General features: G+C 49.1%; 1 protein-coding gene across 9 annotated transcripts in view; it reads left to right on the forward strand.

Annotated features, from left to right (window-relative positions):
* hao2 (hydroxyacid oxidase 2) overlaps positions 1 to 18047 on the forward strand; it is a 53132-nt gene that overhangs the window by 30553 nt on the left and 4532 nt on the right. For 7 of the 9 annotated variants that reach the window (XM_033033459.1, XM_033033452.1, XM_033033458.1 and 4 more), the window contains 4 exons: positions 5337 to 5488; positions 7474 to 7757; positions 11160 to 11381; positions 14681 to 14839. In XM_033033459.1, coding sequence (XP_032889350.1) covers positions 5337 to 5488; positions 7474 to 7757; positions 11160 to 11381; positions 14681 to 14839 — 817 coding nt within the window. The remainder of the gene's footprint in view (positions 1 to 5336; positions 5489 to 7473; positions 7758 to 11159; positions 11382 to 14680; positions 14840 to 18047) is intronic. The other 2 variants (XM_033033453.1, XM_033033461.1) reach the window with 2 other exon arrangements.

Raw genomic sequence — 18047 nt, forward strand, 5'->3', positions numbered from 1 at the left:
TAATAATTGTCTCCAACATTTTACCCACCACCGATGTTAGACTAACCGGTCTATAGTTACCCGCCTTCTGTTTACTTCCTTTTTTAAATATAGGTGTTACATTGGCCATTTTCCAATCCACTGGGACCGTTCCTGCCTCCAGGGAGTTTTGGAAAATTATCACCAATGCATCCACAATCCCCACTGCTATCTCCCTCAAGACCCTTGGATGTAATCCATCAGGTCCAGGGGATTTATCCTCCTTCAGTCCCATTAATTTCCCTAATACCACCTCCTTGGTGATCTTAATAGTATTTAGCTCCTCCATTCCTACCGCCTCCTGTTTATCCAGCGTTGGAATATTTTTGTGTCTTCTATGGTGAAGACTGATACAAAATACTCGTTTAATGCCTTTGCCATTTCCATGTTCCCCACCAACAACTCCCCAGTCTCACCCTCCAATGGACCAACGTTCACCTTAACCACCCTTTTTCTTCTTATATAGCTATAAAAACTCTTACTATTAGTTTTTATGTTGTTCGCTAAATCCCTTTCATAGCCTATTTTCCCCGTCTTAATTAATCTCTTAGTTACTTTTTGCTGACCTTTAAATGCTTCCCAATCCTCTACCCTCCCACTACCTCTGGCTACCTTGTATGCCCTTGCCTTCAGCCGAATACTATCCTTTATAGCTTTACTGAGCCATGGCTGACTGTTCTTACCCTTACCCCTTTTTTTCTTCATAGGAATAAATTTATCTTGAAGGTTATACAGTAGACCTTTAAACGTACACCACTGCTCATGTACCGTCTGATTCTTGAGTCTGCTATCCCAGTCAACTTTGATCAGCTCAGTCCTCATACCTTCATAATCCCCCTTATTTAGACTAAGCACCCTAGCCTGAGTTTCAACCTGCTCCCCTTCTATCTGAATATGGAATTCGACCATATTGTGGTCACTTGTTCCCAACGAGTCCCTAACTATGACATTTTTAATTAATCCTGCTTCATTACACAGGACCAGATCTAAGATTGCCTCCCCCCTTGTCGGTTCCGTGACATACTGTTCTAGGAACCCGTCTCTAATACATTCTATAAACTCTTCCTCTAGTCTACCCTGCCCAGTTTGGTCTGCCCAATTAATATGAAAATTGAAGTCCCCCATGATTACAGCAGGTCCCTTGTTACATGCGTCAACTATTTGCAGATTTATGTTCTGACTAACAGCGTCACAGCTATTTGGAGGTCTATAAATTACACCCACTAGTGTTTTTTTCCCTTTGTTATTCTCTATCTGTACCCAAGCTGTTTCACTATCCTGATCCTTCAACGCAATATCCTTCCTCTCCATTGCCGTTATTCCCTCCCTTATTAAAAGGGCCACCCCTCCTCCCTTTCTTTCCTGTCTATCTTTTCTAATTGTCGAGTACCCCTCTATATTTAACTCCCAGTCCTGATCCCCTTGCAGCCATGTCTCCGTAATGGCCACGATATCATAACTATATATACTTAATTGCACCGTTAATTCATTTATCTTATTTTGAATACTCCGCGCATTTAGATAAAGCACTTTCAGATGATTTTTACTACCCTTCCTTTCCGTTTTTGCCCCTTTTACATCTAGAGCTTTATCTTCACACATTCTGGATCCTCCTGTCACATTTTGATTTTCCGCTTCCCTAGCCTCCTTAGCTCACTGTACCCTTACTAAATCACTGTACCTTTAACCAAAAAGCAGAAATGCTAACCTGAGGTTGCACCCAATCAGCTGCTTCCTCTAGTCTGCTCCCACCAATCAGCGGCTTCCCCACAAACCCTCCCTATGGAGTGTGGAACGTTACGGGATTTGGTAAGCTCTGACCCTCCACCGCTGTCTCCAACGGTCCTGGGTCTCCGCGAGAACAAGCCCCGTGCCCGATTCAAGCCCTCACCGCTCTGACCCTCCACCGCTGTCTCCAACGGTCCTGGGTCTCCGCGAGAACAAGCCCCGTGCCCGATTCAAGCCCTCACCGCTCTGACCCTCCACCGCTGTCTCCAACGGTCCTGGGTCTCCGCGAGAACAAGCCCCGTGCCCGATTCAAGCCCTCACCGCTCTGACCCTCCACCGCTGTCTCCAACGGTCCTGGGTCTCCGCGAGAACAAGCCCCGTGCCCGATTCAAGCCCTCACCGCTCTGACCCTCCACCGCTGTCTCCAACGGTCCTGGGTCTCCGCGAGAACAAGCCCCGTGCCCGATTCAAGCCCTCACCGCTCTGACCCTCCACCGCTGTCTCCAACGGTCCTGGGTCTCCGCGAGAACAAGCCCCGTGCCCGATTCAAGCCCTCACCGCTCTGACCCTCCACCGCTGTCTCCAACGGTCCTGGGTCTCCGCGAGAACAAGCCCCGTGCCCGATTCAAGCCCTCACCGCTCTGACCCTCCACCGCTGTCTCCAACGGTCCTGGGTCTCCGCGAGAACAAGCCCCGTGCCCGATTCAAGCCCTCACCGCTCTGACCCTCCACCGCTGTCTCCAACGGTCCTGGGTCTCCGCGAGAACAAGCCCCGTGCCCGATTCAAGCCCTCACCGCTCTGACCCTCCACCGCTGTCTCCAACGGTCCTGGGTCTCCGCGAGAACAAGCCCCGTGCCCGATTCAAGCCCTCACCGCTCTGACCCTCCACCGCTGTCTCCAACGGTCCTGGGTCTCCGCGAGAACAAGCCCCGTGCCCGATTCAAGCCCTCACCGCTCTGACCCTCCACCGCTGTCTCCAACGGTCCTGGGTCTCCGCGAGAACAAGCCCCGTGCCCGATTCAAGCCCTCACCGCTCTGACCCTCCACCGCTGTCTCCAACGGTCCTGGGTCTCCGCGAGAACAAGCCCCGTGCCCGATTCAAGCCCTCACCGCTCTGACCCTCCACCGCTGTCTCCAACGGTCCTGGGTCTCCGCGAGAACAAGCCCCGTGCCCGATTCAAGCCCTCACCGCTCTGACCCTCCACCGCTGTCTCCAACGGTCCTGGGTCTCCGCGAGAACAAGCCCCGTGCCCGATTCAAGCCCTCACCGCTCTGACCCTCCACCGCTGTCTCCAACGGTCCTGGGTCTCCGCGAGAACAAGCCCCGTGCCCGATTCAAGCCCTCACCGCTCTGACCCTCCACCGCTGTCTCCAACGGTCCTGGGTCTCCGCGAGAACAAGCCCCGTGCCCGATTCAAGCCCTCACCGCTCTGACCCTCCACCGCTGTCTCCAACGGTCCTGGGTCTCCGCGAGAACAAGCCCCGTGCCCGATTCAAGCCCTCACCGCTCTGACCCTCCACCGCTGTCTCCAACGGTCCTGGGTCTCCGCGAGAACAAGCCCCGTGCCCGATTCAAGCCCTCACCGCTCTGACCCTCCACCGCTGTCTCCAACGGTCCTGGGTCTCCGCGAGAACAAGCCCCGTGCCCGATTCAAGCCCTCACCGCTCTGACCCTCCACCGCTGTCTCCAACGGTCCTGGGTCTCCGCGAGAACAAGCCCCGTGCCCGATTCAAGCCCTCACCGCTCTGACCCTCCACCGCTGTCTCCAACGGTCCTGGGTCTCCGCGAGAACAAGCCCCGTGCCCGATTCAAGCCCTCACCGCTCTGACCCTCCACCGCTGTCTCCAACGGTCCTGGGTCTCCGCGAGAACAAGCCCCGTGCCCGATTCAAGCCCTCACCGCTCTGACCCTCCACCGCTGTCTCCAACGGTCCTGGGTCTCCGCGAGAACAAGCCCCGTGCCCGATTCAAGCCCTCACCGCTCTGACCCTCCACCGCTGTCTCCAACGGTCCTGGGTCTCCGCGAGAACAAGCCCCGTGCCCGATTCAAGCCCTCACCGCTCTGACCCTCCACCGCTGTCTCCAACGGTCCTGGGTCTCCGCGAGAACAAGCCCCGTGCCCGATTCAAGCCCTCACCGCTCTGACCCTCCACCGCTGTCTCCAACGGTCCTGGGTCTCCGCGAGAACAAGCCCCGTGCCCGATTCAAGCCCTCACCGCTCTGACCCTCCACCGCTGTCTCCAACGGTCCTGGGTCTCCGCGAGAACAAGCCCCGTGCCCGATTCAAGCCCTCACCGCTCTGACCCTCCACCGCTGTCTCCAACGGTCCTGGGTCTCCGCGAGAACAAGCCCCGTGCCCGATTCAAGCCCTCACCGCTCTGACCCTCCACCGCTGTCTCCAACGGTCCTGGGTCTCCGCGAGAACAAGCCCCGTGCCCGATTCAAGCCCTCACCGCTCTGACCCTCCACCGCTGTCTCCAACGGTCCTGGGTCTCCGCGAGAACAAGCCCCGTGCCCGATTCAAGCCCTCACCGCTCTGACCCTCCACCGCTGTCTCCAACGGTCCTGGGTCTCCGCGAGAACAAGCCCCGTGCCCGATTCAAGCCCTCACCGCTCTGACCCTCCACCGCTGTCTCCAACGGTCCTGGGTCTCCGCGAGAACAAGCCCCGTGCCCGATTCAAGCCCTCACCGCTCTGACCCTCCACCGCTGTCTCCAACGGTCCTGGGTCTCCGCGAGAACAAGCCCCGTGCCCGATTCAAGCCCTCACCGCTCTGACCCTCCACCGCTGTCTCCAACGGTCCTGGGTCTCCGCGAGAACAAGCCCCGTGCCCGATTCAAGCCCTCACCGCTCTGACCCTCCACCGCTGTCTCCAACGGTCCTGGGTCTCCGCGAGAACAAGCCCCGTGCCCGATTCAAGCCCTCACCGCTCTGACCCTCCACCGCTGTCTCCAACGGTCCTGGGTCTCCGCGAGAACAAGCCCCGTGCCCGATTCAAGCCCTCACCGCTCTGACCCTCCACCGCTGTCTCCAACGGTCCTGGGTCTCCGCGAGAACAAGCCCCGTGCCCGATTCAAGCCCTCACCGCTCTGACCCTCCACCGCTGTCTCCAACGGTCCTGGGTCTCCTACATATACCTGCGCTCAGACCATAACCCTCCATTCCTTTCCCGTCCATATAACTATCCAATTTATTTTTAAATGATAAAAACGAACCTGCCTCCACCACCTTCACTGGAAGCTCATTCCACACAGCCACCACTCTCTGAGTAAAGAAGTTCCCCCTCATGTTACCCCTAAACTTCAGTCCCTTAATTCTCAAGTCATGTCCCCTTGTTTGAATCTTCCCTACTCTCAGTGGGAAAAGCTTATCCACGTCAACTCTGTCTATCCCTCTCATCATTTTAAAGACCTCTATCAAGTCCCCCCTTAACCTTCTGCGCTCCAAAGAATAAAGCCCTAACTTGTTCAACCTTTCTCTGTAACTTAGTTGCTGAAACCCAGGCAACATTCTAGTAAATCTTCCTCTGTACTCTCTCTGGAGGGAAAAAGAATTGTAATTTGATTTCAAACGTTTGGTGAATTTGCAGGATCCGTCTTCGCCCACGGATGCTGCGAGATGTTTCAGTGACGGACACAAGGACGACCATGCAAGGCACGGAGATCAGTTTTCCCATTGGGATCGCACCCACTGCCTTTCACTGCATGGCCTGGCATGATGGAGAGATGAGCACAGCTCGTGGTATGTCCTTACAGATAATCCCATTACAAACCTAGCTACTCACTTGATTTCAATACTACGCCACCGTATCGTGAAATACTCTTAATACCATGAAGCTTGACTCTTTAAGTGCCTGAAACATGCTGAGGCTTTATGAAGTGCTTTTTGCCCAGAGTAGCGGAATCAAGAACCAGAGAACATAGGTTTAAGGTGAGAGGGGAAAGATTTACTTGGAACCTGAGGAGCAACTTTTTCCACACGGAGGGTGGGAGGCATATGGAACGAGCTGCCAGAGGAGGTAGTTGAGGCAGGGACTATAACAAAAGGTACTATTATGGCATTTAAAAGACATTTGGACAAGTACATGGATAGGAAAGGTTTCAAAGGATATGGACCAAATGCGGGCATGTGGGACAAGTGTAGATGGGGCATCTTTGTCGGTCGAAGGGCTTGTTTCCGTGCTGTATAACTCAATGACTTGTACTTTTTGGATGTCTGATCTTGTTTATATTATTAGTCGACGAGATATTAGGTTTGTGGTTTCCTACAACCCAGGCAGACAATGATGTGAATCTTTCCCTCTCGCCTTGACCCACCAGTTTAGTTTTGTCTTTAGAGATACAGCGCAGAAACAGACCCTTCGGCCCACCGAGTCCGCACTGACCAGTGGCCGATAGTACACTAGCACTATCCTACACACTTAGGACAATGCATCATTTTTACTGTAGCCAAGTAACCTACAAACCTGTACGTCTTTGGAGAGTGGGGGAACCGGAGCACCCGGAGAAAACCCACGCAGGACACGGGGTAAACATACAAACTGTGTACAGGCAGCACTCGTAGTTAGGATCTAACCCAGGTGGTCTCTGGCACTGTGACGCAGCAATTCTACAGCTGTACCACCGCACCACCCCTAAGTTATACATTCCAAGGGTTGGGGGAATCCACCATTATGAAGGGTGAATGATGTTGATATGAATGGATGCATGGATATTATTATTTCCCTTTAATTCCCTTGGCAAGGATAATGATGGAGCAGCATATTTTCCCACCCGCTGCCATGGTGACAAGGTGTCAATGATTGTACAAGGCATTCATGACACCATGCCCTCAAATTATACATGTGCATGGGAAATCGTACGGTGGTGCGGCAGTAGAGCTGCTGCCTCATTCACAACGCCAGAGACCTGGGTTCGATCCTGACTAAGGGTGCTGTCTGTGTGGAGCTTGTGCGTTCTCTCTGTGACTACGTGGGTTTACTCTGGATTCCTGCTACGTCCCAAAGACATGCAGTGTTTGTAGGTTAATTAGCATCTGTAAATTGTCCCTAGTGTGTAGAATAGAACTAGTGGACAGTGGATAGATGGTCGGCGTGGACTCGGTGGGCCGAAGAGCCTGTTTCCACGCTGTATCTCTAAAACTGAAACTAATAATATCTGCACAGAATCTCTTGCCCAGAGTGAGAGAATCGAGGACCAGAGGACATAGGTTTAAGGTGAATGGGAAAAGATTTAATAGGAATCACACAAACGTTTGTGGGTGTATGGAACAGGCTTGTGGGCAGGTTGGGCAGGTTGGGCCGAAGGGCCTATTTCCACACCTATGACTATGAATCTATGTGCACACGGGACCCTGGAATAAGTATTTGACAAATTTGGGCATAATGCTTTCCAGGGAAACAATTATATTAGCAATAAGCCTAGACTAGAACATACTAGACTCGATTAGAACGTACTGGACTAGACTAGTACAGCACAGGGCCTTTGGCCTATCATGTCCAACCATATGGTTATGAAAACTCCCTCACCTGTATCCACCTATCACCCACCAGGCTTTGTCCTGCCCCCACCTCTCTACCAGCTTTCTCCCCCTCCACAATCAGTCTGAAGAAGGTTCCCGACCCAAAACCCAGAACGTCATCTATCCATGTTCTCCAGGGATGCTGCACGACCCGTTGAGTTACTCCAGCACTATATGTATTTAAATGCAGATGTTTGTATTTTCAGCTGCGGAAGCCATGAATACTTGTTACATTGCCAGCACATACGCCACCTGTTCTGTGGAGGAGATTTCAGCTGCAGCTCCAAATGGGTTTCGCTGGTTCCAACTCTATGTCTACCGGAACCGTAAGCTTTCTGAGCAGTTGATACATCGGGTGGAGGCACATGGATACAAGGCCATTGTCCTAACAGTGGATGTGCCCTACACCGGCAAGAGGAGAAATGACATCAGGAACAACTTTAAACTGCCACCACACCTCAAAGTCAAAAACTTTGACGGCATTTTTGAGGTATGAATGTTCGAGATATATCATAAACGTCTCTGATATCAGCCTTGGATGGAAGGTGCCTGACCAGCTGAGTTCCTGCAGCATTATGGGGCAGCACGATGGCACAGCGGTAGACATGCTGCTTCACAGCACCAGAGACCCAGGTTCGATTCTGACTAGGGGTGCTGTCTGTACAGAGTTTGCACGTTCTACCTGTGACCGCGTAGGTTTTCTCTGTGTGCTCCTGTTTCCTCACACGCTCCAAAGACGTACAGTTTTGTAGGTTCATTGGCTTTGGTAACTTATAGAATTGGTCCTAGTGTGTAGGATAGTGTTAGTGTACGGGGTGATTCCTGGTGGGCGCAGACTCGCTAGGCCTGCTTTCGTGCTGTATCTTTCAAGTTTAAAGTCACTTCATCTTTCTATCTATTAGCAACGATGCGCTTGGAGTATTGTACACAGTTCTGGTCAACCTGATATATGATAAAGATGCCGTTAAGCTGGAAAGGGTGCAGAGAGGATTTACAAGGATGTTGCCAGGACTTGAGGGCCTCAACTATAAGGAGAGGTTCGGCCAGCTAGTACTTTAATCCGTGGAGTGCAGGATGATGAGGGTGACCTTATAGAGATGTATAATCATGTGAGGAATAGATAGGGCGAATCAAGAACCCGAGGACATAGGTTTACGGTGAGAGGGGAAAGATGAAATAAGAATATGAGGGGCAATCTTTTTACACAGAGGGTGGTGGGTATATGGAACGAGTTGCCAGAGGAGGTACAGGTGCACAACCTTTTATCCGAAAGCCTTGGGACCAGAAACTTGTCGGATTTCGGAATTTTTCGGATTTCCGAATGGAAGATTTTTAGCGTAGATTAGGTAGGTAGCGCGGGCGGCTTGAAAAGTCTGGAGCGGCTGCCTCCTCCCCGGAGACCGGGGAATCATTGCATAAATGTTAGTCAGTTAGTTTGGAAGGCTTTTATGTGAAGGGGTGGGGGGGGGGGTGAAGGGGGAAACTTTAATTCTTAGTCCCCTACCTGGTCGGAGAGGCGGGGAGCGGGCAATGCCTTACCGGGTCGCCGTGCAGTAAGCTCCGGAGCGCTGTGGCCGCCGACTCCCAACATCGCGGAGCTGGGGCTGCGCCGGTTGTAGCTCCGACCCCGGCAACTCTACCCCTGGCTGCGCGGCGCTCCAAATCCAGCGCGGCCCGCAGCCGGACGCCCGCAGCCCCAGCTCCGCGATGTTGGGAGTCGGCGGCTTCGCAGCGCTGGGATACCAACGTGGAGCGGGCAATGCCTTACCGGGTCGCCGTGCGGTAAACTCCGGAGCGCTGTGGCCGCCGACTCCCAACATGTCTGAGCCGCTGAGTGTCTTATTGTTATCATTTAAAAGACATTTGGACAGGTACACAGATAGGAAAGGTCTCAAGGGATATGGGCCAAACGCGGGCAAATGGGACTAGTTTAGATAGTGCATCTGGGTCAGCATGGATGGGATGGGCGAAGAGCCTATTTCCCTGCTGTATCAACCCCAATGAAAACGATCTGTCAGACAAATTATCATTGGTTCATTTGTCATTATCCTTAGGTATAAGAAGCAGTTGGCTGGTTTTCTCCATAGTTTTGAGTCTAATTTTCCATTTCTGTTGATCATAATTCTAAGCTGAATGAACATACTGAACTTGCCAGTGCATACTGGCCCTACTTATTATTTTACATAGAAACATAGAAAATAGGTGCAGGAGTAGGCCATTCGGCCCTTCGAGCCTGCACCGCCATTCAATATGATCATGGCTGATCATCCAACTCAGTATCCTGTACCTGCCTTCTCTCCATACCCCCTGATACCTTTAGCCACCAGGGCCACATCTAACTCCCTCTTAAATATAGCCAATGAACTGGCCTCAACTACCTTCTGCGGCAGAGAATTCCAGAGATTCACCACTCTCTGTGTGAAAAATGTTTTTCTCATCTCGGTCCTAAAAGACTTCCCCCTTATCCTTAAACTGTGACCCCTTGTTCTGGACTTCCCCAACATCGGGAACAATCTTCCTGCATCTAGCCTGTCCAACCCCTTAAGAATTTTGTAAGTTTCTATAAGATCCCCCCTCAATCTTCTAAATTCTAGCGAGTACAATCCGAGTCTATCCAGTCTTTCTTCATATGAAAGTCCTGCCATCCCAGGAATCAGTCTGGTGAACCTTCTCTGTACTCCCTCTATGGCAAGAATGTCTTTCCTCAGATTTGGAGACCAAAACTGTACGCAATACTCCATGTGTGGTCTCACCAAGACCCTGTACAACTGCAGTAGAACCTCCCTGCTCTTATCCTCAAATCCTTTAGCTATACGTGCTTCATTATGTTTGTGCGTTTTTACGCCCCTTGACATGTAATTCATTATTATGTATTACAATTTAAACACCGTTCAGCAGTTAAAAGCCGTCATGAACATGGCTTAAAACCCATCATTTTAAACTATAGTGATTTTTGTTTAAAAACTACTTTTTGTTCAACAAAAGTAATATTGATATAGAATCAGACACAAGGAACTGCAGATGCTGTAATGTTAGGCAAAGCACAAAGTGCTGGAGGAACTCGGGGTCAGGGAGGGAATGGACTGATGACGTTTTGGGTCTTCAGGCTGATTGGAGTATAGTGTGGAGGGAACTGCCTCACAGTGTCAAAGACCCGGGTTTGATCCTGATCTCAGGTGCTGTCTGTGTGGAGTTGGCACATTCTCCCTGTGACGGCTTGTTTTCCTCCGGGTGCTCCACATCCCAAAGACGTGCGAGTCAGAAAAAAGGTCTCGACCCAAAACGTCACCCATTCCTTCTCTCCAGAGATGCTGCCTGTCCCACTGAGTTACTCCAGCTTGCTGTGTCTATCTTCGGGTTTGTAAGTTAACTGGCCTCTGTAAGATAGCCCCTGGTGAGTAGGGAGTAGATGGAAAATTGGATAACATGGAGCAAGTGTGAACAGATGATCAATGGTTGGCATGGACTCGGTGGCTGAAAGGCACATTTCTGTATACTGTTGCTGTATCTCTAAACTAAACTAATCAGCAAATTGCCCTAGAGTGCCCATAGATTAATGGTTAGGGTGGACTCAATGGGCCAAAGTGCCTTTTCCATGTAGTATCTTTTAATCAATCAATCCATAATCAGTCTGAAAAAGTGTCCTGACCAAAAGGTTGCCTGTCCATTCCCTCCACAGATGCTGCCTGACCCGCTGAAAATTAAATGGTGTCCACAGATCCCGTTTAGAATCCAGCAATAATATCACTGATCTTTAGTGATCGAAGACGGAGATTGAAGGAGGAGATTTAAAACAGTGAGGCAGAACACACCTCTCCTCCAAGCCTCAACTACAATGACGTTCTAGTTTCTCATCCATATAATGTGCTTACGTGCTTAATCTTTAACCCAGCAGGAACTTAATGGAGCTGAGGTGTACGGGGTGCCAGCCAATTCTCTTGACCCATCAATCACTTGGAAAGACATCTACTGGCTTCGTTCACTGACCCGCCTGCCCATAATCATCAAGGGCATCCTAACCAAGGAAGACGCAGAGCTGGCCGTAGAACATGGTGTCCAAGGTATCATTGTGTCAAACCATGGAGGGAGGCAGCTCGATGGCGGACCAGCCACGGTCAGTTTATCCCTCCCTCTCGCCTCCCGTCCTCATTTCCTTCCTTCTCGCAATGTTCATCCAGGAGTACAATCACTTTTGTTTCCTCACGGACTTCATTCCTTGGAGTGCAGGAGGCTGATGGGGTACATAAGTTATAGGAGCAGAATTAGGCCAATCGGCCCATCAAGTCTACCCCGTCATTCAATGATGGCTGATCTGTCCCTCCCTCTCAACCCCATTCTCCTGCCTTCTCCCCATAACTCCTGACACCCTTGCTAATCAAGAATCACCTTTACTAACAAGAATGATCTAGTAGTCAATCAAGAGTGATCACGATCTTCCTAATCAAGAGTAGCTAGGTATAAAATCACAAGGTGAATAGGTGAATAGATTGGGTGAATGCACAGTTTTTAACCAAAGGTTTTGGTCCATTGCTCTTCATGAGTCAGGATATTGTATATGGAAGTTAGGATGTTATGTTACAGTTATACAAGACATTGATGAAGCACTTGGAGTATTGTGTTTAATTTTGATCAATCTGTTATAGGAAAGATGCCATTAAATTTGAAAGGGTGCAGAAAGAATTCATGAGAATGTTACCAGGACTCGAGGGCCTGAGCTACAGGAAGATGTTGGGCAGGCTAGGACTCTATTCCTTAGAGCGCAGGAGGCTGAGGGATAATCGTATAGAGGTGTGTAAAATAATGAGGGAAATAGATATGGTGAACACACAGTATTTTTGTCGGGGTAGAGGAATCAGGAAGTAGGGAACATAGGTTTAACGTGAGAAGGGAAAGATTTAATAGGACTACGGGTTCTGTCTGTACGGAGTTTGTACGCTCTCCCCGTGATCTGAGTGGGTTTTCTCCGAGAACTTCAGTTTCCTCCCACACTCCAAAGACGTACAGGTTTGTAGGTTAATTGGCTTGGTAAATGTAGAAATTGGCCCTAGTGGGGTGTAGGATAGTATTAATGTGCGGGGATCACTGGTCGGCGCGGACACGAAGGGCCTGTTTCCGCGCTGTATCTCTAAACTAAACTAAAGTTCCATAAATTGCTCAATCCATCAACCCATCAATTATACAATCAAACAAACCTGTCTTTAGAGTTTAGAGATACAGCACGGAAACAGATCCTTCGGCATGCCAACCAACAATCACCCCGTACACTAGCACTATCCTACGCACAAGGGATAGTTTACAGAAGCCAATTACCCTACAAATCTGCACGTCTTTGGGATGTGGGAGGAACCCGGAGCACCCGGAGGAAACCCATGTGGTTACGGGGAGAACATACAAACTCCGCACAGACAGCACCCAAGATTGAACCCGGGACTATACTGCTGTGAGGCAGCAACTCTACCGCTGTGCCGCCCCGTCACTCCAGCACTTTTATGTCTTTTCTGTTTTCTGGTGAAAGTAAATCCAAAGGGTTTCTACAGCTATATTAATAGCAAAAGGATAACGAGGGATAAAATTGGTCCATTGGAGAAACAGAGTGGGCAGCTATCTGCAGAGCCAAAACAGATGGGGGAGATATTGAACAATTTCTTTTCTTCGGTATTCACCAAGGAGAAGGATATTGAATTATGTGAGGTAAGGGAAACGAGTAGAGTAGTTATGAATACTATGAGTTTCAAAGTAAAAGAAGTACTGACACTTTTGAAAAATATAAAAGTGGATAAGTCTCCAGGTCCTGACAGGATATTCCCTAGGACATTGAGGGAAGTTAGTGTAGAAATAGCCGGGGCTATGACAGAAATATTTCAAATGTCATTAGAAACGGGAATAGTCCCCGAGGATTGGCGTACTGCGCATGTTGTTCCATTGTTTAAAAAGGGTTCTAAGAGTAAACCTAGCAATTATAGACCTGTTAGTTTGACTTCAGTGGTGGGCAAATTAATGGAAAAGATACTTAGAGATAATATATATATATAAGCATCTGGATAAACAGGGTCTGATTAGAAACTGTCAACATAGATTTGTGCCTGGAAGGTCATGTTTGACTAATCTTCTTGAATTTTTTGAAGAGGTTACTAGGGAAATTGACGAGGGTAAAGCAGTGGATGTTGTCTATATGGACTTTAGTAAGGCCTTTGACAAGGTTCCTCATGGAAGGTTGGTTAAGAAGGTTAAACTGTTGGGTATAAATGCAGGAATAGCAAGATGGATTCAGCAGTGGCTGAATGGGAGAAGCCAGAGGGTAATGGTGGATGGCTGTTTGTCGGGTTGGAGGCAGGTGACTAGTGGGGTGCCTCAGGGATCTGTGTTGGGTCCTTTGTTGTTTGTCATGTACATCAATGATCTGGATGAAGGGGTGGTAAATTTGATTAGTAAGTATGCAGATGATACCAAGATAGGGGGTGTTGTGGATAATGAAGAGGATTTCCAAAGTCTACAGAGTGATTTAGGCCATTTGGAAAAATGGGCTGAAAGATGGCAGATGGAGTTTAATGCTGATAAATGTGAGGTGTTACACCTTGGCTGGACAAATCAAAATAGGACGTACATGATAAATGGTAGGGAATTGAAGAATACAGTTGAACAGAGGGATCTGGGAATAACCGTGCATAGTTCCTTGAAAGTGGAATCTCATATAGATAGGGTGGTAAAGAAAGCTTTTGGTATGCTAGCCTTTATAAATCAGAGTATTGAGTATAGAAGCTGGGATGTAATGTTAAAATTGTACAAGGCATTGGTGAGACCAAATCTGGAGTATGGTGTACAATTTTGGTCACCCAATTATAGGAAGGATGTCAACAAAATAGAGAGAGTACAGAGGAGATTTACTAGAATGTTGCCTGGGTTTCAACAACTAAGTTACAGAGATAGGTTGAATAAGTTAGGTCTTTATTCTCTGGAGCGCAGAAGGTTAAGGGGGGACTTGATAGAGGTCTTTAAAATTATGAGAGGGATAGACAGAGTTGATGTGATCAAGCTTTTCCCTTTGAGAATAGGGAAGATTCAACAAGAGGACATGACTTCAGAATTAAGGGACAAAAGTTTAGGGGTAACATGAGGGGGAACTTCTTTACTCAGAGAGTGGTAGCGGTGTGGAATGAGCTTCCAGTGGAAGTGGTGGCGGCAGGTTCGTTGGTATCATTTAAGAATAAATTGGATAGGCATATGGATGAGAAGGGAATGGAGGGTTATGGTATGAGTGCAGGCAGGTGGGACTAAGGGAAAAAAGTTGTTCGGCGCGGACTTGTAGGGTCGAGATGGCCTGTTTCTGTGCTGTAATTGTTATATGGTTATATGGTTAAAGCAGGATCTGCGGTTCCTTGTGTCAGCAATTAATGCTGGTTTGAATGTTTACAGATAGATGCCCTATCAGAGATTGTGGAGACGGTACAAGGAAGAATTGAAGTTTACTTGGACGGTGGGATCCGAACTGGAAGTGACGTGCTGAAGGCTTTAGCCCTTGGTGCCAAGTGTGTCTTTATTGGTCGGCCTGTGGTTTGGGGCCTTGCCTACAAGGTAACTCCTTGCTGCTTCATTGAATGGCGGTGCTAGCTCGAAGGGCTGAATGGCCTACCCCTGCACCTATTGTCTATGTCTATTGATGTTCATGACTCTTGCCAACCTCCAACATCTCCACATGGTCCCAGCACGAGCAACGCTGGTTACCTGATGAAGAGCTTTGAAGACAGATGGACAATTGAGTTCAGGTCTCTCTGAAGAATCATGTTCCCTTGACCACTTCCTTCATGCATCACACAAATACCTAACAATCATAAATGATTCAATTCATTGGTTGAAAGATACAGCATGGAAACAAGCCTTCTGTCCCACCGAGTCCACGCCGACCATTGATCACATAGTTGGCTCGGGCACCCTAGTTTTATGTTATCCCATTCTTTCATCCACTCCCTACACACAACCCCACATGCGTTTCCTCAGGGTGTTCTGCTTTCCTCCCACATCCCAAAGATGTGCAGGTTTGTAGGTTAATTAGACTCTGTAAATTGCCCCTAATGTCCCGAAAGCACGATAACATAGAACTATTACATAGTGTCCACTCTCTACACACAATGTGCACAATACTGAGACCAATTAACCTAAAAACCTGCAGGTCGAGAGGAAACTGGAGCACCTCGTGGAAACTCGCGCGGTGACAGGGAAAACGTGCAAACTCCACACAGACAGCCCCCGAGCTTAGGATCGTGTGGCAGCAGCTCTACCAACTGCGTCACTGAGCTGACCAGAAAATGTTTCAAATAACAGGATTTTCAGTATTGAACTGAAATGGATACAGTGAACACTCACTGTCTGTTTCCCAGGACCGAAGATTCATAAACCAGAGGATTGAGCCTTAAGGTGAAGGGGGAGTTTTCAGAGGGACCTCAGGGTCAATGTTTACACTCAGAGGGTAATCCAAATCTGGAATGTGCTGTCAGAAGAAGCCATAGAAGTGGATAAAATTATGACGTTGAAAAGACATTTGTACAGAGATATGGATAGAAAGGGTTTAGAAGTCAAGGGCCAAATGCAGGCAATGGGAGCAGCCCAATGTGCCAACTTGGTCAGCATGGATAAGGTGGGCTGAAGGGCCCGCTTTGTGCTGTACATCTCCGTGGCTACTCTTTCCCATTCACCCTCACATATTGCTCTACTCCACTAGCCCTAAACTCATTGAATGTTCACCATCCCTCTGCCCTTTGGAACATAGAACAGTACAGCACAGGAACAGGTCCTTCAGCCCGAGTCAAACTGATCTCATCTGTGTGCACGTGATCCATATCCTTCCATTCCCTGCATATCCATGTACCTATCCAAAAGCCTCCTATCGTACTGCCTCCACCATTACTCCTGGCATCGAGTACAAGGCACCATCCACACTTTGTATCAAACTTGCCCCACACATCTCCTTTAAACTTTCCCACTCTCACCTTCAAATTATGCCCGGTGCTGTTAGACATTTCCATTGTGGGAAAAAGTTCAGACTGTCTATTCCTCTCATAATTTTATATACTTCAATTAAGTCACCACTCACCCTCAGATGTTACCAGTCTTCCTAAACTTTACTTTACTTTATACTTTAGAGATACAGTGCTGAAACAGCCATTTCGGCCCGAGTCTGCACCAATCAGCGATCACCAGTACACTAGCACCTTCTACACACTAGGGACAATTTACAATTTTTTAAATTAAAGCCAATTAACTTGCACATCCTTGGAATGTGGGAGGAAACCAGAGCACCTGGAGAAAACCAACTTGGTCATGGGGAGAACGTACAAACTCTGTACAGACAGCACCCATAGACAAGATGGAACCGGGACCCTAAAGGGGCTGTCCCACTGCGGCGTAATCCGCGAGTTCAGAAGAGTGTCTTCGACCTTCAAGCTCGAGGGCACTCGCCTGAAAAACCTCGAGCTGGATCGACCGTCAGCGATGAAACCGCGAGCGGGATCGACCGACTGCGCGCACACACGCACACACATGCACACACACACATACACGCACACACATGCACACACGCACACACACACGCACACACACACACACACACACACGCACACACACACACACACACACACATACACACACACACACACACACACACACACACACACACACACACACACACACACACACACACACACAAACACACCGCAAAGGCGGAGGCCAGGGAAAGCGGGGGAGCGCTGACAAATTCACACCCGTGAAGAAGAGGAAGGTAAAAGACGGCGGCACAGTGTGCGATAATGGCCCTGTCTCACGGTGCGAGTCCACCCACGAGTGATCCCGAGTTTAAAACAAATTAAACTCGTGGTAATCGCGTGGAATTAACGTTGTGGGAACGTCGGAACTCGTAACGCTAACGGCAGGTACTCGGGAAACTTGTTAACTCGTGAAAATCTATCAACATGATGAAAGATTTCCACGAGTCAAATTTACTCTTGAAGTAAAAAATGTAAACTTTTAAACTCGTTGTAAGAACGTAGCAGACCGTGAGTTTACCGTAGTGACTCGTGAGTCTACCGTGGGAACTCAGCGGGACAGGCAGCATCTCTGGAGAGAAGGAATGGGTGACGGGATGACGTTTCCAAAATTCTGCTGCGTCTTTGTGTTACTCCAGCACTGTGTGTTCACTTTTTGTCAACCAGCATCTGCCCTTTCTTGTGTATGACATTATTTGTATCCGTGGCAGCTGATTGTCGCTCCCTTCAGTTTCCCAGGGGGTCAGGACGGCACGGTCAAGCTGGGCCGAAGGACCTGTTTCCGTGTTGTACAGCACCATGACTAAGGCCTATCGATTGGGATTGACATGTTTTGTATTTTTCCTTTCTAAAGATGCAGTGTATTTTGGTGACTATTGAACACTGCAGACCAGAAGCGCCTTCAATGCCCAGATGTACCAGACCCACATAAAATCTTTTTTTGCGGCAACTGTTTATAATGCTCTCTGCATTATGAAGTCCTCGACAGTGAGCCCCATGGGTGTGCCCACACAGTCAGTACACCTCTCCTACACGTGTCTCCCGTACTAAGTCACCCCAACCTCCCCCACTCCCCCCCCCTCCCCTCCCCCCCCTCCTTTCCCTCCCAACTCCAGTCCCGTCCCGACCCCCTGGGAAACTGAAGGGAGCGACAATTAACTGCCACGGATACAAATAATGTCATACACAAGAAAGGGCAGATGCTGGTTGACAAAAAGTGAACACACAGTGCTGGAGTAACACAA

Source organism: Amblyraja radiata, chromosome 14 (assembly GCF_010909765.2).
Source record: "Amblyraja radiata isolate CabotCenter1 chromosome 14, sAmbRad1.1.pri, whole genome shotgun sequence".
Taxonomy (NCBI): Eukaryota; Metazoa; Chordata; class Chondrichthyes; order Rajiformes; family Rajidae; genus Amblyraja; species Amblyraja radiata.